Here is a 26,705-nt window from a genome sequence, read left to right on the forward strand (position 1 = left end):
TGGCCCAAATCCAGAACACCGACAACGCCAAGTGCTGGCGAGGACGTGGAGCAGCAGGAACGCTCACTCATGGCGGGCGGGAACGCAAAATGGTGCAGCCACTTTGGAAGACGGTTTGGCAGTTTCTCACAAACTAAACATACTCCTACCATATGATCCAGCAACCTCACTTCTTGGTGTTTGCCCAAAGGAGTTGAAAACTGATGTCCACACAAAAACCTGCACACAGATGTTTATAGCCACTTTATTCTTAATCGCCCAAATTGGAAGCCACCAAGACATCCTTTAGTAGGTGAACGGATGTGAAAGACTCAGACACGCCTCAGCTCCCCCCTCAGGAAAGGACCAGCCAGCCAGCTGCTGGCACCCTCCAACTTTGCCTCCTTCCTTCTTCTCAGGGCGCCCCCAGCCAATGGCTGACCCCACAAGGGCCCCAGGGCCTGGCCATTTCTGCCCACCGTGGGATCTTCCCAACAGGCAATTTTTGCTTCGAGCTCCCCATGGGCTGCAAGTGTTTCGCCAGGTCTGGAAGGTCTGACGGTTCCTCCTTACCAGCTTTGCTTTCTCCTCTTTCCTTTCATCCCCAGGAAGTCCTCTGCATGTCCCTCCATCTCAGGGACGGCTTCCTGGAGGCCTCACACTGTGACACTTCCTTATCATCACCCGCTACATGCATGGCTCTGGGCTAGGTTCTCAGGGGCATACAGGTGAGGGAGACGTGGTCCTAAATACAAGGTCTCTCGGGACTTCAATGATTGAGAACGTGCATCCTTATTATTTAGCTCCCAGAGAAATACAAATATTTTTCATGGGCACCTCTGGCTCAACCTCCCCCCACCACAGAAGCAGCTCCGTTTATGGATTTTTCTGTCTTTCCAAGCAACGTGGATCATCTCGCGTCCATGTGTGGATCTTCAGGGGAAAGCCTTTGCTTTCGAGGGCAGGCTCTGAACACAGGGCCGGGGCTCGAATCCTGACTCTGCCACACACCCGCTGGTTGACCCGGGGTAAGCTACGTAACCTCTCTGTGCCTTAGTTTCCTCACTTACAAAAAAGGAGATAAAGATAGTACCTGCCTCAGAGAGTTGTGCAGATTAAATGAGTTGATCCCACTAAATCAGTTGAGCAGGGCCTGCCAGGAATAAGCTCTCGACAAACCGCAGCTATTTTTATGGGGACCTCAGTTTCTCACGTGGTTCTCCAGTCTCATTAGAGATCAAACACAGGACGCCCAATGAAATTTGAATTTCCAATAACAGTGAATGATTTTTTTAGAGTGGGTGGGCCCCTTATACTCGCCCTGGCGCTGTCTTTCTCCTCCCCTCCCTCACTCCTGGCTTGTCCCAGGAGCCCACCTGCTTCTCGCTCTGTGAGGCACAGTTTTCCTTTTCTCGTCTCGACTGTCCCCAAACTCGCTGTGTGCCTCAAAGACCAAAGGCCCTTTTGCTTAAAAGAATTCATCCTCCTCGAGGCAGCTGTGGTTTCCGATAGCCCCCCTCCCCATCTTCACCAACACACACACACAAGTTTAGGGGTGGGTGTTGTTTTCTAGTAAAAATATTTTATTGCAATTTTTTTCAGTTACCAATGTCTGGACACTTGGGGATTAATATCTTGGACTCCTTTCTAAGACGTGGGTCCACCTCATTCATTTTTAACACAGGATTCTACTTTAGAATGTACTAAAATGTTGTTATCAACGTCACGATTGGTGGATATTTAAGTTGCTTGTAATTTTCTTCGACCACAAACATTGCTGTAATGCACGGGGATGCAGGAACAAAAGTGACAGGAACGTTTGCTCTGCCACTTATTAAAACGTAAAACTAGAATGTCAGAGCTGTGGGGTGTCATCTAGAGAACAACGTAAGAAAATTGAAAGCCTAGAATTCGACTGAGTACATACGGGGACTTTATATCATGAAAGTGGCATTTCAGACACACGGACCAAACGTGAGCAATTCCACAGATGTCACGAGGACACTTGGCGACTCGTTGGAGGAAAACAAAAAGCTAGCTCTTCATCCCACAGGCTTACATTCCAAAATCATTACAATTTCACATGAAAAGGTCGGAACACAAAAAGAACTAGAAAAACTATAAATTAAGACAAATGCAGTTTTGAAGCAGGTCCGAAGGCCTTGCAATCTTGACACCAAAAGTGGAGCCCGGAAGGAGATCCTCGGTACATCTATTCGACAATACAGAAAAGCTGACGTTGTGGACACTGAAAGCTTCATGTACAAAATTAAAAGACAAACCACAAACTGGGGGAAAGGTTTGCACCATCCATGAAAGGCCATGCGTAAATAGTTTTAAAAATTCAATCAGAAAAAGATGAACACCCAGCAGAACAAAGACTGTAATGAGCTTAGCCCAGTAAAAAAATGCCAATGCCCAAGAAACATATGAAAATACGTGCAAACTTGATAATTATCAAATAATGCAAATTTCAACAATATAATGCCATTTGTTTGCATATCAGAAAGGCAGATTTCAGAGGACCATAATCCCCCGTATGGGTCTGGATGGTAGACCAGAAGCCCCCTGTCCATGGCTGGTGGGAGTGGGAGTTGCGAGGTCTTTCTGGAGAGAGGGCAGCCAGATGATTCGGACTGTAAGCCTGACAGCGTACATGCCCTTGGATCACTTTTCTTTGCTGAGCAGTTTTTGCCGGGTTTTCTATAATAGTCCTGGGTCCCCGACTCCCCTCCCTTCCCGAACTTCCCCGGGCCCACCAGCCTGGTGTGGAAAGAGCTTCTCAGTCCGGAGGCAGCACGGAGCATGCTCAGCTCCATGGCCTCTATGCACTGCTCCCCAGTCCCCTCCGTGAGACCAGCAGGGCTCCCCGTGACCTCAGAACACTTCTTCCCTTACCACGCCCATTCCTCGGAGTGACAATCCACACAGGTGCTGTGCCACCAGGCCTGCGGCTGCACAGCTGTGAGCGTGCCTAGTTCTGGGCTGCTCTTCCCAGCCGTGACCCCTGCCACGACCCCTCCCTGTGCCTCCTGCCTCCTGTTCCTGGGCTGGACTCTTGTCCCGTGCCTTCGTGCTGCTGGGGACAGGCCGCAGACACAGGTCCTCCAACGTGGACAGCCCTGGCGGCATCCGTGTGGGCTCTGACGGTGCCACGACAGCTCAGAACACGCTTAGCTCGGACCTCAAACTGACTCTCATAATAAATCAGTGAAAAGAGAAAGAGGAAAATGGCAAAAGTAAGAAAACCTGGTAAAAAAGAAAATGAGGGCAAATGGAATGAGGATGGATGGAACACTCTAACAATTCAGAACCTAAAATCAAGGTAACTTGAAAGAAAAATGTGTGTGTGTGTGTATGTGTGCCCATGTGTGGAGGGACGCACGGACAGAGAGAGGAGAGAAGCGACTGGCTGAAGGTCAAGGGAGAAGGCGAGTGGTGGACCCTTCTCCCAGGCTCTGTCTGCCCCGATGTGGAAGCCGTCCCTTGGCTCTGCAGAAATGACTGTGGAAGGGACGAGCGCTGGGGGGAGAGAAAAGCAACGTGGAGAGAAGGCCGCCCCTCCTTGCGCTCGCCTCCCCGGGGTCTGGAGGGGCTCAGCACACCTCCCCAGGCCTGGCGACATCCCACGGGGGCAGAGCCAGGTAGTCCTGCTGCTTCAGGGCTTTGAAGAGCTGGATGGCGGGGACCTGGGGAACGGCCTGGCCCGAGGGCTTCTTGGCCTGGAGCACTTGTTCCAGGTCCCCAGTCTCAGGACAGGGACCCGGGGAAGAGGGCTTAATCTGGGGTGAGAGAGGGCTGGACCCGACCCCAGGGAGAAAGCAGTAGTCGCCCACCTGCTGCAGGACCAGGAGGCCCTCGGGGTGTGGGGAGGCTGGGGCGGCATCTGCCCGGGGCTCCCCCAGGCTCAGGACGGGGCTGCTGGTGGCAGGAGGAGCAGGACTGACCAGAGGGGATTTGGGGGTCTGGCCTGTGGTCGGAGGGAGCTCCACATAGCCCTCAAACTCTGGCTCCATGGGGGCCGGGGCTCCAGGGGGCCCACCGGCCAGTCCAGGACAGACGCTGTCGTTCTGGTCTGAGGGGGGCCCCAGACGGGGAACCTGGGAGACAGACGGGGCCCCTGTGGGTGGGGTGAAGGTCAGGTCGGCAGTGGTGACATAACCAGAGGCCACGCCGCTGTCCGCAGGGCCTCCAGAGGCAGTGGGCAGAGCTGCGGGGCTGTCCTTTGGACCCTGACCGCCCACCATCAGCCCAGGTGCGGGAGGGACGGGGTCTGCCCCGGACTCCAAGGAGGGGCTCCCCTCAGCCCCAGGGCTGGGCTTCTTCTCCAAATCCTGGGCCCGGCCCTGTCCCATCGCCTGGGACAGCGGGACCAGCTGCACCTGCCCGCCTGCCGGCAGACACAGGTACTCCAGGGACCCTGAAGGCAGCGGCTTCTGGCCCATGTCCATCTGTGGGGCCACCAGTGGGCCCACCATGTCAGGCAGGGAGCGGCTGTGGGGTGGCCCCAGGTAGGGACCATTGAAGTCGAAGCCAGAAACCCGGCTCTCAGGCCTGCCCGAGGGGGCAGCCAGGCCCGGCTGGGGGCTGTGGGGCCGCTCGGCGGGCAGGTCTGAGGGGGTCAGAGTCATGTCAGGCTCAGATGGTGAGTCCTGGGCATCTTTAGGGTCCTTTGTGGTGAGAGGTGACACTTCGCTGTGCCCGCAGTCTATGAGGGACACCCTGTGGGGAGAACAGGTGAAGAGATGTGGAGACCACCCTGGGCAGAAGCCTCAGGCCCAACACAGGCTTGGGGTGGGGGCAGACACCCTGGCTCACAGGGAGCACAGGGCAGGGCGAGGACAGGGGCAGGCCCAGAGGGGACGCTGGACATCCCTTCAGTGTCCCCATGGACCTCGCCCACCAGCCCCCGTGCTCCTGCTCAGGGTGTCCTCTGCCATGGTGACCCTCGCACCCTCTGCTCCTTGACAGCCCCAGCGTCAGGGCCCCGGGCAGTGCGAGCCTGTGTTTGCTCGGTCATTCCCTCCTTCCTGCTTCCCTGGCATGTAGTCACCTCTCCTGAGGGTCAGTGGTGAGCTGGGGGCAGCATGCTGATGCCATGAGGGTCAGCAGTCCTTCAGCCACCCCCAGAGGTCAAGGCACTGTGGGGTCACCCTGGGCAGCAGAGCAGGGAGAAGCCATCTGCTCCAGTCTCCCGCCTCGGGTCAAGTCTGAGGTCCCTCCCTGACCCGGGAATCAGGAGGTTCTTCCCGCTGTCCAGCTGGGGCGCCTCTTGCTGTCGTGCACACCAGCCTCCAAGGATCTCTCCTCAGGGGCCACAGGCGCGAGGCTGCCTCCTCTGAGCCCTCAATGTGCACGATGGTGTCCCCCTTCCCCTCCAGGGATCCCACGCCCAGACACTCACCTCTCCAGCTCAGGGAAGCGGCCGCCCCACGGCCCCTGGGGTGGGGAGCTCCTGCTGCTGAGGGTCCACGTGCTGTCTGGGAGACGCAGCCCGGCACTCCCGTTCTGGGAAGAGAAAGGACATTGGTGTCTGTGGCTGTGGGGGCCTTTGAGAAACCAACGGTGGGGGGAGGGCCAGGGGGTGACAGAGGCCTCAGTGAGCCCCCAGACATGGGAGGAATCTCAGCCTGGTCAGGACCAGCCTGCGCCTGTGACACCAGGAAGGGGAGGCCAGAGAGGACTGGGACTTCCCTGGGTCCTCTGCATGCGAGGCGGGGGCCCCAGTTCCCTCGAGTCTGCTGATCTGGGTGATGCTGCCTCCGCCCTCACCCTTCATTTCCCCACACTGGCCAGGGCCCCTCCAGGGGCAGAGCCGGCCATACCTTCCTGACCAGAGGGCCATTTCACCCTCGTGTGGGCGCCCACCCCGAGGTCATCGCAGCCACATATGGTGGCCCCAGCCTCACTGCCCAGCCCACTGCCCTTCCTGCAGGGCTCCTGTCTCCAGCCTCACATACCTTCTGCCTGCAGCAGCCTTTCCCACCTGGCACCACCCCGGACCCTCAGAGCTCAGCCCTGACATCCTGTCCTCCAGGAAGCCACGTGCCTCCACGACCCCGCCCATCCCCAGTAGAACTAGCTGCTCCCTGAGCCCACCCTGCACTCCTGTTGTCCCCGTGTACTCAGCTTTCCCCTGGTCCTCGGGAGCCCCTTGGGCATCTGCAGGGCCCGGGACGGCAGGGATGAACTGGCAGGTGCTGGCCTGGCTCTTGCAGCTTCCCCGCCCCTTCCCTGGCTGCCCAGGCCCCAGCCCTCAAGCCCACAGGCAGGGGAGGAGGACCTGGCCTGGGGCAGGGGCCAGGTGCAGAGGAGCCCCGCCCACCCAGCCACCCTCCCAGGCAGCTCCTACCTGGAACAGGTGGCTCTTGCTGGGGTTGGGGATTTTCTCCTCCCACTTCCGGTTCAGCCTGGAAAGACAGTGGGGAGGTGACAGCCGCCAGAGGCCTGCGGGTCACTACGCCATGCTCACACTCCCCAAGCTCAGAGGGGAAACTGAGGCTCAGGGAGAGGCTGGGATTTGTCCATGGCCCTCAGGGAGTGGAGGGCAGGGCAGGGAGAGGAGGGAGCCAGCTGTGGGTGCCTGGCAGCCCCTGGGGACCTGGGGACTGCACCCCCATCATGGAGTCCCCTTACCTGTAGCCATAGACGCCGCAGAAGCGCAGGGCTGGGAGCAAGACGAGGGTGGCGAAGACCAGGATGAGCACCAGGACCCACATGGGCAGCTCTTCCGGGCGGGAAGTGGGGAAAAGGAGCGTTAGCATCTCGGGAGGGAGAGGCTGGAGGCTCAGGAGGTGGATGCTCAGTGCCCTAACCCGGTCTGTGCAGGCTCAGGGGTCCCAAAGCTCAGGGCATCAGGGTGGTGCAAAAGGGGCAGGAGGAGGGACACAAACAAGAAGAGGGCCTTGGTCTGCACCCCATGCAACGTTCAAGTGCTGGGGAGGGCACCGTGGGGAGAGCCTTTCCAGTAGCCGGAGGTGCTACTTCAGTGGGACTGTGACCACAGCCCATGGCAATCCCAGTGGGCTTCCTAAAGGAGGCAGCATATAAACTGGGCCTCGAGGAACGGGAGGATTGGAGAGGCATAGACGGGGAAAGCCGTGCCGGTGGAGGAACCAGCAGGTGCAGAGGCCCATCAGGAGCCCCCACACTTCCTGCCGGGCAGCCTGGAGCTACTCACAGGCTGGGCCCTCCAGGACTCCCTGGCTCTCCTTCCCCGGGGCCCGATGTCCAGCCCTCCTTTCCTCTTGACTGTGGCCCTCTCCCTGGGGCTCCTCCCATGTTCGGGCTGCCTGGGACTGGGGTGCCTGCTCCCCACCTCCTCCATCCTTTCCTCAGCCACCTCGGGGACCTAGTCCTGCCTTGTCTCCGGGTGGCCCCTGTGGGGAAATGTGAGGGAGAAACAAAAGCAGCCAGAGCAGGGAAGTGGGGAAGGTGAAGAAATCAGACCGGAACCTCTGGTCCCAGGCCTCAGTCTGCGGCTCCTGCTGTTTGCTGCCATGGCAACAGGAACTCAGGCTGAGAGGTCACTGGGTCAGTGGCTGCCATAATAGCGAATGAAACTGTGGGCCATATTATTAGAGGGCTAAGGTCTGGTCTGAGGGAGGAGTGATGGGGAAACCTGCTCTTCTCTGCCTCTCAGGACCTCACCTGAAGCCTGTGCTGCTCACCAGGCGTCCCTTTCCAATGACTAGTGACAGGTGGTAGGGAAGGATGCTTGGGTGGGGTCAGGTCACATCTCTGTGTCTGTATCACTCCTGTCCTCTGCCCAGCTGGGCTGCACCAGGGGTGGGGGGGAGAGGTGGCCGGGGAGACCTACCCCACTCAGTGCCCCAGGAGCACTCCTCACTCCACTCGCTCCAGACCCCGTTGTAGCCCCCGGGGGCGGGCTTGACCCTCACTCTCGCCTGGTACTTGGTGGAGGGCTCCAGCCGTGGCAGGGACATGCTGTGGGCGTTCTGGAGCGACTCTGTCTTGCTGTCCTGTGGGTGCAGGTGTGTGAGCAGGCGGGCCGAGGTGAGGCAGCCTGCCTGGTGCACGAGGGCCCAGCAGCCAGCCCCTCCCGCCCCAGCACCCCAGCCTGGCTGCCAGGTGCCAGTCCCCAGCTGGAGCCACATCCCCAGGTCACTCCCACCATGGAGGACCAGCCCAGCCCCACGGGGGACAGCACTGTCCAGGACTGGGCTGCATCTCCCGCAACGCACCCTGTGACACGTGACAACACTGAGGCCCAGGAACTCCGAGGAGTCACACGTCCCCCTGCTTTGAGACCCCTCAACCTCCCAGCTCCTCCGGGGCAGCCTGCACACACTTGGCTCCCCAGGAAGCGATGCAGGGTGCCTGGACTCTGGGCTCTGAGAACGGGGCTCAGGAGCCCAGGCCCACTCCCAGCTCCACCACTGACCCACCCCTCCTGGCCTCAGTTTCCCACTTTCAGACTAAATGGCTGGGGCTGGCTGCCAGGTTTCTGATCTGGGCTCTGTGGAGCCCCAGGTTGTGGACACAGCCCCGAGGGCTGCCTGGGGGTGGGGGCAGGAGATGGAGCCCCTGCCGGGGCCCTGCCTGACTCCACAGAAGCTGCTCTGCTCTACCAGCTGCACGTCTGAGTCCAGGTGAGATTCCTCTGAAGAACTGTCCCCTTTATGACTTTGGCAAACCCTTCATGCAGCTGTCCCTCCGCCCTCCCTACCCTGGCGTCTATGCCCCCTTTGCAATTCTGAGTTGGCTGTGTTAGTTTTGGCCAAGTCACATGACCTCCGGGAGCCTCAGTTCCTTCACCAAGGGATGGGACGGTGACCTGCTGACCACCTGGGGTCCTGACACCGAGTCCCAGTGGCTTCCTCTTGCGGGTCACCTGCTGGGAGCCAGGCACCTGGCAGGTGTCGCCCTCCTGCGTGTTGTCTCCCAGCCCCTTCCCCACACCAGCCCCTGCCGGGGCCCAGGCCCTCACCTCCCATGAGGCTGTGTCTTTCTTGTACTGGACCTGGAAGGTGTGGCCTATGTGTTTGTACATCATTTCCTCCGCTTTCCAGAGCAGGACATAGCCGTCTGTGCTCCTGGTCACATTGAGTTTCGGGGGAGGCATCTGGACTGGAGGGAGGGACACTTTTAGGGAACATGTTCCTAACATTCCTCTGATCGAACATTCCTTGTCTTCCATGCTGGTCACAGGTGCCACCTCCACTGGCCCAGGACCCACGTCCTGCCCGTCTCGGGGTCTCTGTGCCCCCCACTTCACCATGTCATCTATTTTGACCCGAGCAGCCCTTCCCTTGGGAGATGCTGAGACACATTCGTTTGTAGTGAGCTGACCCAAAGCATGGGGTGCTCCTAGTATTTCAGTAAAAACAAAATCACTATTAATTGGATCTATCCTACAGTATTGACTATGATCTAGGCACTGTTATAATGCTCAACACGCATGACTTATTTCACTTAATTCCAATAACAACTCTATGTAGTAGGTGCCATCAACTTGTCACATTTTACCGAGGGAGAAACTGAGCCCCAAAACAATCGAGTAACTTGCCAAGGACAGGCAGCTACTGAGCGGTAGGGACAAAGATGGCAACCCAGCAGATCCCCAGAGAGCAAGTGGTGGATTCAAATCCAGGGGTCATGGGGGAAATTGGCTGCTACTTCTGACAGAGGGCACAGACTGGGTGGAAGAGCTTGGTCATCGTGATCAAGCAACGTGGGAGTTTCCTTTGCTTGGGGTCCTTGCTACATAACATGAATCAGAGATGTTAACACACAAGGAATTGCAATTTATTTGCACGCACCCCTTCCCCGATTGCAGAAGTAAATCATAGAGCAAGACTACAAATATCAGTCAGTGGAGGACTCTGGAAACCTAAAAGAGAACAATCCAATCAGTGAGTGAAAGGGAAAGTTTGTGGGAGGACCAGGAAGCCCTGCTGGCCAGTAGGAGCTTCAGAGCAGCTGCAGAATTAGAGGAACGCAGAGCCAAAGGAACAGAAGCAAAAGATTTTAGGGATGTGTTCCTAGGGATTATCAAGAGAATTTTCCTTCCTAGGAGTTGTCATTGTCTTTGTTGTATATTGCTTCTTGAGAACCTTGAACAAAGATTAGAGTCACTTTTGTTCACTTTCTCAGCGGACCAATTTGTGTTGAAAGTGACGCACGTGGAGACTGGGCCGTGAGGAGCCCTGAGTTTACTTGGGTTACACAATAAGACAGAGCTGTCCCAAGACCCTCGCACAGAAGGCTGGGGGCAAACTCACTGTTCTCTGAGCTCTTGATAAATTTCTCTTCCTCCTTTGGCCGAACAGAGACGAGGTACTGGCTGTGGGTCCTGGGGTCGGGCACGGGGATCTGGCATCGGTGCAGGATGTAGGGGCTGCCGGGCTGGTCCTGTAGCACTGGGGAGCACTGCTCCTCCCTGAGGACCACAGCGGAGGTGAGGACGGGGGGAGGCAGGGACCACGGGGGAGATGAGACCTCGGGATGAGCTGAGGCTGCTGCTGGGGCCCCCAGACCCAGGAGGAGGCCTGGAGAGGGCACGGCCAGAGGAGGGGAGGGCACAGAGGAGGGGGCACTCACCCCGCGTCGGGGCTGGACCTGTAGAAGAGGGCGAAGGAGACCGAGCTGGCCACCTCGGTCCTCACTTCCCAGGAGCAGCTGAGCGCGGCGGCCCCGTCGAAGAAGCACTGGAGGTCCCGGGGCTGGGCCTCGTCCCCTGGGAGGGGAGACAGTCCCTCACTCACTCCCTCCTTCACTCATGCCCGGCTCTCAGCGGCCACCATGAGACTCATCGCAGAGAGACCACGGGCCGTGGGGCCAAAGAGCCCAGGGCTTAAACGTCAGCCTGAACCTGCCGGCCGGGTGAGCACAGATCAGAGAGAATTCCGTGGACCTCCATACGCCTGTGTGAACGGGAGAGCGTCCACGTTCCAGGGTAGGGGTGTCACACAGCGACGCTGGTGTGTCTGCACGCGGTACAGCTCACAGGACAGCAGAGCTGCTCGCAAGGCCACTGTCACTATTATTGGGATTGTTCCCGGTCAGAACGTGTGTGGCACCCTGGGGCCCAGCAGTGAGTAAGCTGCAGCTGCCGCCTCTGCAGGGTCACCTGGGGATGGGGGGTCCCGGGGAGTGGCTCCAAACAGGCAGCATGGGAGGTCCGGGGAATCGCGCAGTGTGGACCCCCGGGCCCCTTCTGTCTGGGAGCTGTAACAACCTCCTCCCCGCAGAGGGGGGTCACCCCAGCTCGACCTCGTTACCTGGCTGGGAGTCCCAGCGGACCTCCGGGCTCCACTGGCTGGGCCGTCCTGAGAGCCCCGAGCCTGGGGCCAGCCGGGCGCGCACTCGGGCCACGTAGGTGCTGCTGGGGAGCAGGTGCTCTGGCCCCAGGATGGCCTGGAAGGAGTCGGAGCGGAGGGTGGGGGCGTCCTGTCGAGAGAGAGGGGCTGTGGGGCATGTGCTGGCTGGGCTGCGTCCCTGTGGGCTGGGGGCAGAGCTGGCCATGGTCCCTACCTCCCAGGAGTCCTGAAGCCGCCTGTAGACCACCTCAAACTCCAGGTTGGACAGCCAGTGGCTCTGGGAATCCCCAAGGGCCATACTCCAGGTCAGCAGGAAATGGTCCCTGGCATTAGTGATCTGGAGCTCCTTGGGGGCGGGGGGCTGCACTGGAGGGAGAGGAAGCAAAGGGCCCATGAGGGGCTGGAAGCCTGCTCAGCAGTCAAGGCCCTGCTGGCCTTCGTGTGGACAGACCTGGGTTCCAGGTGGAGCACTGCCCCCACCAGATCAGTGACCTTAGACAAGACCCCTCTCCTCCGTGGGCCCTAGGCCCTCAGCTGCAGGACCATGGGATCAGTGGGAACGTGGTCCTAGCTGTGCAGATTGCTGTGTACACAGAACACGAGCTCCGTCAGGGGTCCTGGCAATGAAACTGTAAGAGGAGCCTCCTTCTGCCCCTGGGCCCCCACTGCCCACCATGTGGCCTGTGTGGCCTCCTTCCCAGCAAAGCGTGCTGTGGCTCACGTCGCTGCCTCTCCCGCTGCCCGCTCTCCTTCCTTGCCCCCTGCCCAGCGTGCTGCACCTCTCGGTGCCCAGCATAAACGTCTCCTCCTCTAGAATCTTCCCAGACAGTCCCCCAGGCAGAATCCATTGCCCTTTCTGGCCCCACCATAGCCGGTTGTGTGGTCCTTACAAGGCTGGAGGATTTATGTGTATCCATGTCTGCCACCCCGGGTAGTCGAGGAGCCCGTGGGGGACAGGGGTTGGGTCTTGACCCCCTTCCCTATTTCCAGGGCCTGAGATGCCGTGGTCCAGGGAATTTGGGAGACAAAGTGAGCGAATGATTGAATGAGTAAATGAATAAACATGTGTAGGCAACCTCCAGAGACTTTTCCTGAAATCATTCCATCAACCAACAGCAAGTCGACACCTGCCGGGACCGACAGGGTTGGCGAGCAGACTCAGCGATTCATGGCCCCTGTCTTCCTGAAGCTTCTGTGTCTAAATGCTGAGGGATGACTTTCAAACCCAAAAAATTCAGAGAGAGCGCAAACGAGATGTAACTGTCCCATGCTGGACCTGAACACGGTGAGCGAGAGACTGTCAGAGCTGGAACCTTCAGAAAATCCTAAGCCCAGAATGGCGGGTACATGGTGCCGCTTCGCGGCCCACCACCATGCAGGCGTCACTCATCACTCGCTGTGCGCCTGGCCCCTGAGCCTGACATGGAGGGCACCCTTCTCGGCACAGAGCTCTGGGAAGCTGCTACCAATCGAACCGACTGGGAACCCAACCGAAAACCTATTCATCCCACCTGAGGGATTTTAGCCCACTAGCTCATTTCACGGCTGGAGAAACTGAAAGAGGAAGCGAAATGTCCAGATCTCCAAATGTGGGAGTCTCAGAGCAGATCAGACGTCCGTCTGTCCCCTCCCCAGCCCCTCGCAACCTCCCAGAATCATTGCCAGAACGGTCTGGGCTGGACTGACCTCCTGCTCAACATACGCTCCAGGGGGCGATACGCCACCCTCCCCTCCCAGTGCTAAGTTCTCCCCATCTCCAGTGTGACGCCTTCCCTGTCACCAGGCCATAGGTCCATGGGGCGGGGATACTGCCTGGCTTGTTGGCTCCTCTCCTGGTGCCGTAGGTGCTCCAGGAAAGAACAGATAGTGAACGAATTGCATGCAGATTCTAACTTTGATTTGTGTCCCATCCTCTGGCCACACCCCAGTTGAAGCCTCATCATTTCTCCCACGGCTCCAGCCTCCTGCCCCCTCCTAGCCCCTGCCATCTACCTTGCACATCGCCCACTTCCGGCATCCTCACACCTATGTCTGATCATGTCCCTCCCCTTCAGAGGCTCTCCACCACCTAACTGGTGACCTCCTTGCAGGGCACAGAAGCATCTCCCCTCTCCTTCCTCCCACTGTCCAGCCTTCTTGACCCTGATGCTCCCGGGACACAGTTATTAGCGCTTTTCCAAACTGCCTCACCCTCCGGGCTCTCCCAGCCTTCGCACCCTCCGTTTCCTCTGCCGGAAGCGCTCTTCCTGCTCTCTCCTCCTTCCACCCTTCAGATCTCCCTGGGAAGCTCTTCATCTGGGAAGCCAGTCCTGAGCCCCCAAGGGCTCCTTGCCCCCTGCCCCTCAGCACGTGGCACACACCCGCCTTCAGTGAGCCATCACTCAAGAGGACACCTGGTGCTTCCGGCCTCTCCAGCCTGTACCTGAGCTCCACCTGGAGCGTCCTCTTTCTCATCCATCCAACACACATTTTGAGACATTGTTTGAAATGAACGCACCACGGCCTCGCCCATCCCCTCTTCCAGGCAACAGCTTCATGCCACGGGGATGAAGAGAGGCCGGAAACAGCGGCCGAGCCCCCTCCCCTCTGACACCTGCAAGGGCAGCAGGGTGGCCCAGGGTTTGGGACCCAGGGTGCTAAAGTCACCAGCATCTGGGTACCCCTGGGCAAGTTTCTTGCTCTCTCAGCCTCAGTTTCATCGTTAGTCAAAGGGGGTTAAAAAAGTAGCACACGCTCACATCACGCATTATTGTGATGATTAGAGAATGTCAAGCAGTGTTTCCTAAAAGCCAGCCAGCTGCAGGATTCTTGTCATTTTTTAAAGTTAATGAAGATGAATATTCATTAACTTTAAAAAATGACCACTCCCACACACACCTTTATTTTAGACTCATTCTAAGCACAGATAAAATTGAATTAATGAGATTGAAGTGCTCATTATATTTCTGTCTAATCTACAGTCAAAGGAAACCTAACTATGTAAAGTGATCACTGACACCCACTCAAGACCATTGGCTTTCATAGGCCGCTGTGCACACGTGGCGCACACATTGGGGCCACTCAGCGAGGGCCACCAGGTGGTGACCTCCGTCTCTGCAGTGCAGCAAGCGCTCGGCACGTCTGACCCATCACTGTCAGGACTGCCCAGAGGGGGCACTCTGGAAAAGTCATGTCGCCCCTCTGGGTCTCAAGTGCCTCATCTATACAATGGGTTGTTGCAAAGATTGGATGAAATCATGTTGATGGGAGAGTTTTCAGGATATAGTTTATGACTGAATAAGAAGGAATGCTCTGGAAGGGACGCCTTCAGCGCTGGCAGGCAGTGTCCTGGCAGGCGGTGGAGCAGCCAGGGTGAGGTGGGGCAGGCGCCTCTGACCGGGCCCCTCACGCTGTACCTGCTCCAACGCCCCCATCACAAGGAGACCACGTCCTCTTCCCCCAGGAGACCAAACCCAACCCCGAGCCAGGGTCTCCACCCCTGGAAGACGCTCGCTCCCTGGCCTGCCTCCTGCCATCCAGCCACCCGTAGGGCCCACCGTCCACACAGGGACCACTCCTGGCCAGGGCCCCCAGGCCTCACCATGCTGGGCCAGATTGATGTTGAGCTGGGCACCCAGAGGCCTGTCTGGTCGGAATGAGAAGTAGTCTCTGTCAGCAAGGACGAAAAGGTCGTAGGGAATGACGCATCTTCTGGGCACAGAGCTGGGATAAATGTGGTCTGACAAGGACGTGTCATCACTGAGATGGCAGGCCACTGGCTGCGGGGGCTCCCTGTTAGGAGGGGACACAGGTCAGTTCAGTGTGAAGAAGAATGAGTCATTCACAAACATTATTGAGTGCTTACCGATAAAGGGGGATGAGGAGACCAGAAAGGCCGGGTTGGAGGATGCACTTTGAAATGGGGAGACAGAGACGACCTCTTGGAAAAGGTGACATTTGAACAGAAACTTGAAGGAGGTGAGGGAAGGAGCCATGCAAATTCTGGGGAAAGGGGATTTCAGGTCAAGGGAAGCAAGTGCAAAGGCCCTGGGGCAGGTGCAGGTTTGCAGTGCTCCATGACTAAGCAGTTAATCAGTGTGCACAGGGTGGAGTACGTGAGGGTGGGAGGTCTAGGAGACTAGTTGAGTGTGGGAATGGGAGGCCAGCACTTAAAGGGAATTTAAGGAATTTGGATTTCACCATAAGTCAGGAAAATTTAGAGAGTTCAGAGCAAGGGAGTGACGTATTTTGATGTATGCTTTGCAAGGATTCCTCCGGCTGCTGGGTTGTGGATAGATTGGGTGGAGGGGAGATGGCAAATCTGGAGACAGAGAGCCCATTTAGGAGGCTTCTAGAATATCCAAGCAAGAGGATGTGGTTTGAACCAGGGCGATGGTCTTAGCATTTGCCGGATTCAGGTTCTGTTTGAAGATCCAGTTGATGGCATTGGGTGATGGGTTGGATGTCGTGGTGGGGAAGGAAAGTGGCCAGAGAGATGAAAAAACAACAACCAAAAAGCCCTCAGTTGTGTGGCTGAAGCCACAGGAGCCCCCATTTGGTGAAGTGAGATGGGGAGACTGGGCGAGGGCAGACCTTGGGGGCAGAGCAGGAACTTGGTTCAGGACATTGGGGCTGCAGACACCTGTTATCGGAGGGACAGTGGGGAGAGGCAAGCTCACCTGCTGGCCTGGAGCTTCGGCTGGAGAGTGTGGAGAGCGTCAGCCCTCAGCCTGAGGTGGGGTCTCTGCCCACCAGGTCAGACATCAGACTAGGGGTCCAGGGACTCCCCACCTCCCCCTTCAAGACTGAGACTAAAGAAGGGAGCAGACACGGAGACAGAAAAGGGCCGGCCAGGGAGACACCCGGAGAGGGGCGAGTGTGGGGGCCGGGAGGCAGGAGAGGCAGGCACTCCGGGAGGACACAGTCATCCCTCTGAGCCGGGGGCTGCCCTCGGGGCCACAGGAAGAAGGCTGAGACCGACCCTCAGACTCAGCACTGATGAGGGCTTGGCTGCCCTTGGCAGGAGCCGTTCAGGTGGCCCGGGGGGGGGGGGCAGCAGAATCCGGGGGGAGTGGGTTCAGGAGAGAAAAACTGGAAAGGCACTGGAGACAGTGGTGTAGACAACTCTTTAGAGGAGAGTCACCTCAAAGGGAAGAAGAGGGTGGCCCCGGCCGGAGAAGGGGGGTCAGGAGGTGCCTGCAGCCATGGGTGGCATCTGTAAGCCGGTTGGGCCCGCGGGGTCAGTGACTGGGGATGATCCTGGGGGAGGGCCCATCCACGGCACAGGGAGAGTGGGGACCCTGGTGGCAGCAATGTCCTTGAGCAGCAAGACCAGATGGGACCCCAGCTGCCGCCTCAGAAGGGACAGGAACAGGAAATCCCACAGGCGGATCCCGGGAGGCGGGTAGATGTGGGGGCAGGGTGAGCGTGGAGGGGGCTGGGAGCTTCTCCTCTGGGGGTGTCTGTGGTCTCAGGGCAGGAGGAGGGGTCACAGCGGAGGGGGGAAGGTGGAGCTGGGAGTCAGGAGAGTGGAGAAGGAGCATGGAGGCTCCCAGGAGAGAAAGAGAGAGAGCTGAGGGGCGATGCTGGGGGTTTGAGGAGCCGGCTCTGGGGGGCGCCCTGTGACGCTGGCTGTTTAATGGTCTCTGTTATGGTGAGCGAGACTCTCCCCAAACCCGGAATGGTGTGAGGATCCCTCCCACACAGCATGTGCCCAGGAGACCATGTGAGGAGAGAGGAGCAGACCCACACCCTGGAGGTGGCCGGGCCTCGGGGAGACACAGAGCCCACCCCGCAGGCCAGACACTGGTCCCGCTCAGCCGCTCACCCACCGCGTGGCCAGGGGAGGGACCTCACCTCCAGGGCGTCAGCCTCCTCCTCTGTGAACCGGGCGGCACGTCCTGGCCCTGCCTGGCTCACAGTGACAGTGGACTGAGACGCGCTCCGTGGGGCGGTTTTGTTAATTTGTGATGAAATGAGACTGTCACCATCACCATCATCAACCACATTAGTGTAGACGGCTTTTCCGGGAAACCCCGACGTCAGACACCAGCACCTGGGCCTGGCAGGCCGCCCGCCGGAGGAGGAGCTCCCAGGCGGTGCCTCCCCTCCTCTGTTCTCTGCCCCCCACCCAGCACAGCCCCACATGGTGGGGCCCCTCCCTGCCCTCGGGCCCCCGGGGGTGTTGCTCACTCATTCAGCCTGCGGTGCAGAGTCACGTTGATGAACCGCTGGGCGTCCTGCGTGTCCGCCCACCTGCAGACGATGCGGCTGGTGTAGTCGTTGTGGCAGCTCAGGGTCTGCAGTGGGATGGTCCCTGACCAGGGGGACACAGGAAGGGGTCACACTTCTCCCTTCCAGGTGTCCTTGCCACCACCCTTCCCTGCCCCTCCCGGGCGCCTGGCACTGGGGGGTCTCCCAGAGTCCTGTCAAGGCTCCTGGCAGCGAAGCAGAGAACCCAGGGGCCCTGGGCGGGGCCGGGGGCTTTGTGTGTGTGAGGGTCCTGATTGCGGACCCTCCTGTCTGGAGAGAAACAGAATATTCTGGTCGATCACAGAGCGTTCCCTGAGCCCCAGCTGCATCCTGCTCCTGGACCAGGTCTCCGTCCCACCCCAGGACGGGACGTGCGTCAGGCACAGGCCCTGCCCGGACCCTCGGGGCAGCCTGGGAAGAGAGGCACAAAAGCCCCTCTAAGAGGCAGCGTGGCAGAGCCCTTCCCTGGACCTCCCCACCCAGGTCTCCTGGCCAGCTGCCGGGCCTGATGGTGGGAGAAGGGACTGTGGCTCCCACGGTCATCAGAGAAGCCAAGTTCTCTGGGAGCCCCCGGGGAGGAGGGTTCGCGGGCCTCGGGAGCCCAAGGAGCGTCCCAGCTGGGCCTCCAGGCAGGAGGAGGATGCTGGAGCCAAAGCAGGGAGAGACCCCCAGACCAAGGATCCCCCAGGAGCAAAGGTGCAGAGATGGGAGCCGGTCAAGGTCGTCGTCAGAGCAGCAGAGTGTCTGGTGGGGGAGGAGGGGCAGAGAAAAGACTGGAACCGCTGGCCCGGAGGTTAGAGGCCTTGAATGCCACACTGAGAAATGTGGGCAGAGAAGGGATGCAAGTGGAGATGGAGTTTACAGGAGGCCAGAGAGGAATGAGCAGGAGTGTGGGAGGAGGAAGAGGGAGACGCCAGGGAAGATCAGAGAGAGAGAAGAAACGAGGCAAGGGAGGGCGGAGGGAGGGGGGAGGGAGGGACGATGGGAGCCCCTAGGGTCTGGGAGGTTCCTCAGGACAGCGGCCCAGCAGTGGGAAGGGGTCAGACCAGGGCAGGGAGCATTCGGTCTCACCTTGGGCCCCTGCCACACTGAGCCCCCAGCACAGAGCCAGCAGGGCGACAGGGAGCAGCTCCCGGGTCAGCACCATCTTTAAGGTCAAGTCTGGATGAGAACGGGTCCGGCACAGGGTAGGTCCAGGTCTGAGCTTGTTTCAGGGTCCTCACTGCCCTGGAATCTTATGTTCCTCTCCGGCAGACGGCCAGGTCGGACCCATGTCATGGGTTCTTGCGACTCCTCCTTCCAGAGCTGTGCTCCTTAGGCCTGGGGACGGAGGTGTCAGCTGAGAGCTGCCCCCTCCCCATCCTGTAGCCCCAGGGACTCAGACTGTGCTGTAGAGTGAAGCCAGGAGTGGCCTTGCGTGGGCTCCCGCCCCGCGGCTGCCTCGGCCTGATGCCTGGGACAGTCCCTTCCCCTGAGTCAGGGGCTGGGGCGTGACTGAGAGAGAGATGCACTAATGACCTCTGAAGAAGTGGGTTCTCGCTGGGTCGAGCTTCGGGTACCCCTGGGCAATGCCCCGGCGAGGGGAAAGCCTGAGCGGGAGGCCTGGCATTTGATCTGTTCCCAGCTCCCCATGGGCCGCTCACCCACCCCTGCTTTGGGGTCGTTGGGTGTTGGGGGCCGGTGTGTCCTCCCCTGGGTGTGACCTCACTCATGTACGATCACTCACACGCTTACTCTCACCCTTGGACCTGGTGCTGTCCCCGTCCTGCTCCCTTTAAAGTCACCCTCCCACACCATGTTCTGAATGCCGGTTCCCTTTTCCCCGCAGAAGGCTGGGGATTTCCTCTTTTCATTTTGTCCAGCCCTGGGAAGTACCCAGGAGAGCACAACAGATGGCCGTGGCTTCTTTCCTCCCCATTAGATTGTCTGAAACTCACTCAAGACGCACGCGTGCACACACTCACACCCAGAGCAGTGCTGTTGTGGTGGGAAGAGCAGAGCTCTGGGCTCAGCCAACCTGGCCTTCAGCACAGACTCTGCCCCTCCCATGCTCGTGACCTGGGCTAACGCACCAATGCTCCCTGCACCTTGCTCTCTGCGTCTGTAAAATGGGCACAGGTCCACCTAGCTCACAGGGTGGCTGTGAGGAGGACCACACGCGGCGATGTTGACAGAGCAGTCGGTCCGATAGGAAAAAGAGCAGGTTCGTTTGGAGCTGGGGGAGAGTATTTGTCCACTTTAGCGCCTGATGACGGGGGCAAGGCCGCGGGGTAGGCCAGGGAGCGTCTGTGTGGGCTGGTGCAGCTTGCTCTGCCCACCTGGGACCAGCCTAAAAGTTTAGAGCTTCTATTTGGATCTGACCATAAGTAGAAACACTACATGTGTAAAGAAAGCAATTCATCCCCAAATAAGTGATAGGTTGAACACAATTCCAATCAAAATCTAACAAGATAATTTTGCAAGAATTCAGAAGAAAAAATATATATATGAGGCCAGTTCATGAGATTTTTAAAGATAAGGAGGCTCTACCCCAATAGCAAAATTTATTACAAAGATCTGATAAGTAAAGCAGTTGTGTTGTTGTGTGCGTACAAACACACAAACATATACGCAGAGGATGGATCAGTGGCCATACTGACCAGACAAACTCTATTTTACCCCAAATGTACTGTATGATGAGGAGAAATCATGAATAAATGTGAAGTGGTGGAATCATAAAAAGTGCTAAGATAATTGGGTAACAACGTAAACACAGCAGCCCAAGGCCCTATCTCATGCCAGTCCCCAAATACCAGGCTAATTAAAAATTCAAATGTAAGAAGTCAAATCGTATTAAACTTGCAGACCATAGAAGCAAATACTTTTCAACTGTTTAAGCTTAAAAGCAGTGGAAAAAAAATCAGAGAGACAAAGGCTGGCAGATAGTACATAAAAGCAAAATCTTCTGTACTTTAGAAAAATAGTAGAAGCAAAAAGCTAAGGACAAAGGGCAAAAAAAAGAAAAGCGCCAAAATTATGGAGAACAGATTATTATCTTTACACCATAAACGGTTAAAACAAATTAGTGTCATCAAAAGACACAAGCATGAAATTTACGTGCACGCAGAGAATTCGTGTTGGCAGCTGACAATTATTAAGTGCTCACTGTGAGCCGGGCGCTGTTCAGACGTTAACACATCCATGTGTAGGTTACTGTTAGAATCTCCGGTTTGCAGATGAGGAAACAGAAATAGGGACATTAAATAAATGGTCCACGATCCTCGACTGGAAAGGGACGGACTGGGGTTGAATTTCCCCACTGTCGGTGTCATGCGTGTCCGTTTTGCCATATGCTGTCTCAAAAGACACTTCTGTGGACACGCACAGATACAGCAAACACAGAACAAAACTTTAAGACATTTAAGTTGGCAGCCTCAGGGAGACTTGAGACATCAGAGCCGTTTAAAAGAACAAATAAACAGAGTTCTTTGAATTTGAAGGTATGAGATCCATAATCAAAAAACAAATCTCAATTACGGGTCAAATCACAGAATGAATGCTACAAATGATGGTGTTACAAAGGCAGATGTTGAAGACAGAGCAAATGGGCGAGGAGGTGGAAAACCTTAGAGAAAAGCTGAGGCTCGGAACAGGCGTCCAGGAGCTCCAGCCTCGATCGTGGGAGCTGGCAGTGAGGCTGTGGGTGGAAAGCAGAGGACAAAGAGAATTGAGAGCAGGAATGACAGACAGTGTCAGCTACCTAGCTGTCCCCTTCCTCCTTGGTGACAGAAACTCAGGTTTTAGCTGGGCTTATTGCTGCACAGAATAAGAGATTATATTTCCCACATTCTCCTGTAGCTAGGTGTGGTCATGTGACTAAATGGGGTCCAAGGAGATGCGAGTAGAAGCACTGGGTGTGCCTTCCAAAAAAGGCTGCTTTAAAGGAAGTTGGCTCAGGTAGAAAGGGTCCATTTTTGCCCTCCTGCCTTTTCTCTTTTTTCCAGCCTGCAACTTGGAAGTGATGGATGGAGCTCCAGCAGCCATTTTGGACCATAAGTTTACGTCCAGGAGGGGAGCCATATACAAGGATAATACAACAGAAGAAGAGGAACTTGGATCCCTCTTGCTGCTGTAGAACTACCGTACCAGCCTGAGACGGCCTATCTCTGGACAACTGTTATGTGAGGGAAAAACAAATGTGTATTGTTAAGCCACTGTTGTTTGGGGATTTTCCATGTGCAACCAAACAGATGGAATTGGAAATAGAAGAAAATCTCAGGGAGCTTACAAGGAGAGAGTCCACTAACTGAAGAGAAAGATTCATTTTTAATAGTGCCAAACCCAGTCATACACTGGTGAATTCTCAGTCATCCAAGAACAAAAGCATAATCCTAGAAGCTTCCAGAAGGAAACAAACAGGTTATTTTCAATGGAACAAGGGTCAGGTTGGCAAGACTTTCTCACAAGCGACCCAGAACTCTAGATAGTGCTGTCTTGAAAATACTGAGGGAAAATATGTTTAAACCTAGAATAATAAAAAGTCAAGCTTACTTTGAAGTTCGAGGGCAAAAAAACACACAACATTTTAGAAATGTAAGGAGAAAGAAAGTTTTTCAGATCTTTTCTGAAAAAATTACTCTCAGATTTATTTCAGAAAAAAAAAATGTCCAAGAAAGAGCTAGCGTGTGATACTGGAATCAGGCATGAGAAAAGAAACCAATAAGACTTGTAGTTAAGTAAAGAAGAAGTTTTACCGTATAAAGTGAAAATAAATAAATACATGATAGCAATATTGAAGTAAAACTCAGATGATTTTATCGTGGGAGGTGGTGGTGAGGCTGCGGGTGGAAAGCAGAGGAGAACTGAAAGCTTGCAAAAGATCTCGCGTTGTTTTGAAGAAGCATTTATAGGTTAAGCCCAAATGCTAATGGAAGATATATATTAAATATGCATGTTAAAAATATAAAGGTTAAAAATCACTAAGAGTGAGAGCTAAGCACTGAGCAAGAGGATGACAGGGAGAGGCAAGGGAAAAGGAGAGCGAAGGAGAAAAGAGAAGAGAAAAACCTAACGCCTTCTCGCGCAAAATAAACACGCACACCCAAATTCTCAAACTCGTGAAGAAATTTAACGGTAGCAATAAAAACTGGAAATGCAAAACACAAATTCGTTCCAGACAAAAACAATTTCATAGGACAATCTGACAAAGACTTTAATAGAAGAATGCAGCCTGGTCACATTGGGATTATTCCAGAAACGGATGGAGAGCCATTGAGAAATCTATTTATGATGAAAGGAAACAGATCAACAGATTAAAAGGAAAAAAAGGGTGAGTTTATCTTGACAGACGCTCCTAAATATTTGATAATACAAAAGCCATTCCTGATTAAACAAACAAACTTCAGCAAAGGAAGAAAGGTTGGGATTTCTGGGTATCTACTGGAAACCTGTTGCAACATTGGAGTCAAAGGGAAATCTTAGTGCCGTCCCTGTCAAAGGCACAGACAGGAGAATGCTGTCTGCTACTGTCATCTCCAGCGGCCACTCCTTCTCAATAATCTCTGAATCCAAGTTCCAAAGGATTTTTAACAGGCTTGATAAACTGAATTCTGGATTATAACAAACCAAACATGAGAGACTTGCACTATTAGCTAGAAAATAGTAAGGCATATAATAGTGGACAGATGGAACAGAAGACAGTGAGAAAAATAACCAAGTAGGAATTTGGGAAGTAATAATGGAGTTTCAAGTCACTGAAGAAAGAGGATGGGCTGCACACGCGTAATTAATGATATCGTGACAATCAGCTGATAATGTTTCTTTTTTTGAGGAAGATTAGCCCTGAGCTAACATCTGTGCCCATCTTCCTCTACTTTATACTTGGGATGCCACCACAGCATGGCTTGACAAGCGGTGCCATGTCCACACCCGGGATCTGAACCCTCGAACCCTGGACCACCAAAGCTAAACGTGCAAACTTAACAGCTGTGCCACCGGGCCGGCCCCTGATAATTTTTTTAAGTTAGATTATTACTTTACACGCTACTCCACCCTTCCAAATTCTAGACAGATTAAAGATCTAAAAGCCAAAACTAAAATGATAAAAGCATTAAAAATGTTTCTTTAATCTTAGAAGTTGAACAAGACACCAAATCCAGAAATCTTAAAGTAAAAAGTAATGACAGATTTGACTTAAAGCAATTAACACATTTTTATACGACGCAAGATATCTTAAACATGGTAAAAAAAAGACAAGTGATAATCCGGAAGAATATATTTTCAACACGTGAAAATAAATTGCTAATACACATAATAAATGAATCACCCAAAGTTAATTCGTAGAAGACAAAGAACCCATCAAAAAATGGACAGAGGAGATTTTCACGCACATCAGAAGTAAGAATCAGATAATTTTCATCCATTACATTGGACACAATTAAAAGATTGCTCGTTTTCCTAAAGGGAAATTGGCCTTTTTGTGCACAACCATGGGGTTGTGCGTTAATTCAGCTGCTTTGAGGATGATCTCATGATATCTACTAAAATTTTAAACCTGCAAAATCTCTTGCCCAGCAATTCTGCTTCTAGGAATCTGGGCTGCAGAAACACTTTCATAAGTGTGGAAAAATTGGAAACAACCTAAGTGTCCATCCATATGGGATTTGGTGAATCATTGAGTGTCCATACCAATAAATGCCACGTATTTCTTAGGGTTAATCAGTAAGTTAAATAAATGTGTATTATTGTGGAAAGTTGTCTGAAATATAATATTAAATGAAAAAACAAGTCGTAGAACAGTATGTGTGTTATAATTCCATTTACATACAAAGAAAAACTGTATACTTATATCATGCTTAGAAAATGTTCTGGAAGCATACATATGGTAAAAAGAGTGCATGTGGGGCTAGGACATCAGGATGAATGAGACGTTATCTTTTATGCTGCGTAATTCTAGATCATTCTAATTTTTAATGAAGCAGATATCCATGTATTTACTTGATTAATATTAAGTAACTCACAAAATATCCTGCGGTATTGGTGGATACAGCACTCCGTAAGTAAAACTGATGAATGAAAACAAGAGTGACCAAAAGCTAATGGGATAGATTTTACTCGTTATAAAACTATTAGAAAGCAGGAGAGATGGCCAGTAGAGAAAATTAGAATCCGGTTATGCAAAAAGATAGCAGCAGGGCGTTTGATGACTAAAAATTGCACACATGCGATGCAACTTGCCACTGGCGCCTTGTACTCCAATTCAGACCCATAGAAACACTTGCCCTCCCATCCTCAGGGCAAATGCACACACCTGCACACACCCTGATGCAGACACCCCCAGACACCCACCCACCCAGACAACAGACTTGGGTACAGAACGTGCACATCCGAGCCCAAACCCCACTGAGCAACAGCAGTTCAGGGCGGAGTGTGATAGTGAAAAACCCTTCCCAGAGCGGGAGTAATATGTCCTGGGCGAGGGACTTGGCCCTCCTCAAATTCCAAAGTCAGTTTCCCAAGCTCCCCGAGCTCTGGGCTGGAGCACAGCAAGGCTCCAGGCCTCACCTCCCGCCTCCAGGCTCTCTGCCTCCCTGCATCCCTGTGGACATCCACGCATGCATGTGCGTGCGCACACACACACACACACACTCTCTCTCCTTCTAAACCAGGATGTCATGACCTATCGGTGCTGTTCCCACTCCAGAGACGAGGAGACAGAAGCCCAGGGCAGGAGAAGACACTCTCACCAACACCTTAGTGACAAAGCAAAGACAGATGTCTGACTCCCAGCCTGAGCTCCCCTCCACCTCAGGCGACCTCCCTGTTGTCAGTAAAGCTGGATCCTGCCAGTGAGGCCCAGCCTCCCCAGCTCTTCACACAGCAGCCCGGCAGGTCCGCACCCCCTGCTGTCTCCTCACCCACCGGCTGCCCAAGGAGTCTGGGCTTAGGTCTTCCCAAGAGGCAAAGCTCTAACCTCCCCGGGCCCCAGAGCTCCCCTGCCCACTCAACCCCAGGCCCTCCCTGGCCCTTCCATCCCAGGCTGCCCACGCGGCCCCCGCTCCCCGCCCCACCCGTAGCCTGCCCCCGAAAGCCGGGCCATACCTCTCTGCGCTGGACAGACCAGCCCTTCTGCTGCAGTCTCCAGGCGGCAGAGCGCCTCTCACGCTTCCTATTTATGCTGACGTCGTTAGGAAACGGAGGGGCAGAAAGAGGAAGCGATGCTGGCCCAGGCCTGTTTCTGTGCAAGTGACTCTTCACAAGATTGCCCAGCTTCCCAGAATCGTGGACAGCAAGATAGCCACTTTTTTCTAAGCCTCACTGACTTTGTAATGTTGTGCTTGTACCCCACTTTGTCTCCCTGTGAACTCCTACGCACCCTCTAACTGTCAGCTCAATGCAAAGTTCCTCCATGCAGCCTTCCCGGACGCCCCCAGGGGGATGCAGGGGGAGGTGGCTGCAACGACCAGAGCAGGTGAGAGCCCAGAGCCAGACGGACCTGGGCTGGACTCCCCCTCCCCTACTGCTCGCAGCGTGACCTTGTGCAAATTACCTGCATGTAACTTTGCCAGGTCTCAGGACCCCCATCTGTTATTTACTTACAAGCATCTACAGACATGGAAGGGCCAAAGGATTGAGGGAACCAAAGCATGCTATGCAGCAAGGCCTTAGCTCAGAGCCTGGTGCACGATAACCCCCATGTGTGGCCAGTATTATTTTGACTCCCCTCGTGTCCTTTTGCCTTGCATCTCCCCACACTGCCCCATGGTCCTCAGTGTTCACGGCTGTCTTTTCCCAACCCTGCCTTGTGTGTGGCTCACATTTCTCTCTCCAGCAACCAGTACATGCCCTGGCACAGAGGAGGCCCTTAGTGACTGCGTGTAGAATGAATGAATGAATGAACGAATGAGTGACTCAATGAGTAACTCCCTGAGCACGGCAGGGCTGGGGTTAAGGCAAAGTGAGGGAGGCACCCCTTGAGCGTAAAATTCAGGGAGGCAGCAAAACACTCAAGAATCAAGATAAATAATATTTTAATGCAACATTGTAAAAAAATCAGAATTAATGCCCCAAATCCGGAATTAACAAAATAGGAAGTTTTAAATAAAGACAGGCTGAGTATCGGTGCCGTGTGCAGCCAGGTTGGAGCCTGAGGCAGAAAGAGAGAGCAGTGCTGTTTCCTCTGAGCAGACATGAGTGAGAGAGGAGGAGGATGCCTCCCAGGGCGGAGGGTCAGGG

General features: G+C 55.0%; 1 protein-coding gene across 1 annotated transcript; it reads right to left on the reverse strand.

Moving 5' to 3' along the window:
- Positions 1 to 1,539: 1,539 nt before the first annotated feature.
- On the reverse strand, positions 1,540 to 25,709 carry LOC106837637 (cytokine receptor common subunit beta-like). The gene is made up of 14 exons (XM_044780212.2): positions 25,572 to 25,709; positions 18,564 to 18,812; positions 17,433 to 17,556; positions 14,842 to 15,032; positions 11,476 to 11,627; positions 11,223 to 11,391; positions 10,543 to 10,678; positions 10,224 to 10,381; positions 8,930 to 9,069; positions 7,799 to 7,961; positions 6,616 to 6,706; positions 6,332 to 6,389; positions 5,384 to 5,487; positions 1,540 to 4,701 (listed from the first exon to the last, which is right to left on the reverse strand). Exons 2-14 carry the CDS (start codon positions 18,637 to 18,639, stop codon positions 3,576 to 3,578), a joined length of 2,688 nt encoding a protein of 895 aa, XP_044636147.2. The 5' UTR covers positions 18,640 to 18,812; positions 25,572 to 25,709; the 3' UTR covers positions 1,540 to 3,575.
- Positions 25,710 to 26,705: the final 996 nt, after the last annotated feature.

Source organism: Equus asinus, chromosome 4 (assembly GCF_041296235.1).
Source record: "Equus asinus isolate D_3611 breed Donkey chromosome 4, EquAss-T2T_v2, whole genome shotgun sequence".
Classification (NCBI taxonomy): domain Eukaryota; kingdom Metazoa; phylum Chordata; class Mammalia; order Perissodactyla; family Equidae; genus Equus; species Equus asinus.

Excerpts from the sequence above, each read along its gene's own strand:
- LOC106837637 (XM_044780212.2), bottom strand. The coding sequence starts at position 18,639 with ATGGTGCTGACCCGGGAGCTGCTCCCTGTCGCCCTGCTGGCTCTGTGC. Across the intron at positions 11,628-14,841 it reads CATCAATCTGGCCCAGCATG|TGCAGCCCCCCGCCCCCAAG; the intron begins GTGAGGCCTGGG and ends CTCTCCCTCCAG. Across the intron at positions 4,702-5,383 it reads CGCTTCCCTGAGCTGGAGAG|GGTGTCCCTCATAGACTGCG; the intron begins GTGAGTGTCTGG and ends TTCTCCCCACAG.